Here is a 2600-nt window from a genome sequence, read left to right on the forward strand (position 1 = left end):
AAGATTTCTTAAAAGTGCATGGAATGTGCTCACTCCTGCAGTGACAAACATCTGGCTGGCACTGCCCCCTCTGGTTATTTTTAAAAGGATGCGCATAGCATCATTGTACGCAACTTTCAGCCTCTGCATGCTAGATTTCTAGCATGCTATTGCATTGGGTTCTGTGCTGTTCTGTTGTATTCCACTTCCTGTCCCTTCGTGTTGCCATACCCACTTCCTGTCCCGTTTGACCACCTGGTCCATACCTGTTCCACACGACACAGCTTGTCCACTGTCCCCTGGTAGTGCTTCATGCAGTCCTCAGCCAGCTGCAAATGGGTGGAGTACTGATGGAGAGAGAGAGAGAGAGAGAGAGCAGGAAAGAGAGAGAGACATAGACTCAGTATACAAACAAGATGTGTTTATATGGACGTAAACAAACAACTGTGGCCAATTGAAAGACTTTGACAATGAATGACATCACCTTTCATTAATACACACTTCATAATAATCTTGGCTTTAACCATGCAAGGTAATGCACTTAATGGCAGGATTTACAGCTTGGAAGTGTGACGTGGTTCTGCCCTATGGTGGTGACATCACAAGTGGGAGTGTCCACTCAGTGCAGTGTCAGTGCCGTTAAAGTAGTCAACGATTATTAACGCTACTTTAACGGCACCGAAAAGTCCAAAAAGCCAGTCGAAACTAGATGGAAAAAGTGTGTAGTCCAAAACGTGACGCAGCTTTTACTTCCTCACCCCCTACAGAGTTTGTTATGTACGATCATTCATAAACCCCATGTTATTTCCCATAGACATTTGACCAAGGGAACCGGGAGCCTCAGAGGCGGGACTTATTCTTCAGAGGTCTATGATGGTAAGATGCTCAGCCTACGAGTTGGTACAGTCCACTGGGACGGTTGGTAGGTTGATCCTGCTGTCATATCTCTCCATGTAGGGTTGGCTTTGAAAAGGCCTGTCATCGCAATTCCAGTGTACTGCCGTCCATACCTTGCTGAGTTCCTTCTGGTACTGGGGCATCTTCTTCAACATCTGAGAGAGGTCCCTCATCGTGGTCTGTGGGGTTAGAAGATACAGACTGTAGTACACGAAAATGCTTCGATGACACACACACACACACACACACACACACACACACATCTTCCCAGCAGTTTGAAAATGTAACCTTGGAGAATATCCGCAGCCTATTGCGGTGACCGTGGTGTTCTGTTTTATAGTTCTTGAGTCTTGGCTTGGAAAAATATATAGATTGTGAATTTGCATACATTATCTTAGCCTAATGGAAAACAATAGGATGGACGCATAGAAGCATAGCCAGATAATGTGTCTTCTTTGTCCTACCTCTGAAGACTTTTAAAATCAATAAACAAGTAAAAGCGTCAAGTCACAACATAATTTGACGGTTGCCCACAGAACCACCGTGAGCCAGCGTTTGTGAAGGTAATCTATTTTGAGCGATACCTTCTCCCCCGTGTTCATCCTCTTGCTGGCGGAGAACTCCTTCAGCTGTCGCGTCACCTCCCTAACACCAGCAAAAACAAAATGGAGGTCAGCCCCAAATAGCAGAGGAGCACTTACTGGCTTACTGTGACTCAGCATTTACAGAGAGCCGCGTTCTCACAGATACTCAGCGCAAGATAAAGATACTGACGTTGATCTGAAATCTGGAGACAGACAGATTTCAGATTTAAACTGTTATCTGTTATCTCAAAGCTAAGCTGGTAATCTGTTGTTGGGGGCCAAGGTACTGATAGTATTAAACAGAGGGGAGAATAACAGGGTTAAGAGAGAGGAAGACTTACTGGGAGAATAGCAGGGTTAAGAGAGAGGAAGACTTACTGGGAGAATAGCAGGGTTAAGAGAGAGGAAGACTTACTGGGAGAATAACAGGGTTAAGAGAGAGGAAGACTTACTGGGAGAATAGCAGGGTTAAGAGAGAGGAAGACTTACTGGGAGAATAACAGGGTTAAGAGAGAGGAAGACTTACTGGGAGACCTCAGCGATGTGTTTGTGTCTCAGGCCCACCCAGAGGTCGTCGTCCTCGTGCAGCAGCACCTCCTTCTCGCGGGAGTCCCCCATCCCGCTGGTGTCGTACCTGGAGAACCACAGAGAACAGATGAGAACACACGCAGGCTGAGGGCATAAAGATTCACCACAATGCTCAGTCAAATGTGTGTGTAGAAACCCTAATCACGGTTACAGTCTCAACAGGCTCAACATTTCCTAATTTCAGATGTACCAGGACTAGGGTGCAGGTGTCATTCAGGTACGCAGTGTACTGGTAGTGCGTCACATTGACTGTGGTGATACTGAAGCCCTTCCTATAGACCTCTGAAGAATAAGTCCCACCTCCGAGGCTCCCGGTTCCCTCGGTCAAATGTCTATGGGAGATAACATGGGGTTTATGAATGATCGTACATAACAAACTCTGTAGGTGGCGGAGAAGTAAAAGCTGCGTCACATTTTGAACTACACACTTTTTCCATCTAGTTTCCCCCTGATGCTTTGGATTGTCGGTGCCGTTAAAGTAGTAAACTATTACGAAAGATGCATTATGCTAACGCAGATCTGCGCAGACTTCGGATGTCACGACTCTCCCAA

At 46.0% G+C, this 2600-nt stretch overlaps 1 protein-coding gene across 1 annotated transcript in view; it reads right to left on the reverse strand.

Annotated features, from left to right (window-relative positions):
- Window positions 1-2094, reverse strand: part of LOC311376643 (syntaxin-binding protein 1-like) — a gene marked incomplete at both ends in the record, with an annotated part of 13813 nt that extends 11719 nt beyond the window's left edge. The window contains 4 exons of the mRNA XM_084491158.1: window positions 246-326; window positions 990-1055; window positions 1461-1521; window positions 1987-2094. Of these exons, the coding sequence (XP_084347284.1) occupies window positions 246-326; window positions 990-1055; window positions 1461-1521; window positions 1987-2094 (316 nt within the window). The remainder of the gene's footprint in view (window positions 1-245; window positions 327-989; window positions 1056-1460; window positions 1522-1986) is intronic.
- Between the last annotated feature and the right edge of the window lie 506 nt (window positions 2095-2600).

This window comes from Micromesistius poutassou (genome assembly GCF_964030765.1).
Source record: "Micromesistius poutassou genome assembly, contig: SCAFFOLD_5140, whole genome shotgun sequence".
NCBI lineage: Eukaryota > Metazoa > Chordata > Actinopteri > Gadiformes > Gadidae > Micromesistius > Micromesistius poutassou.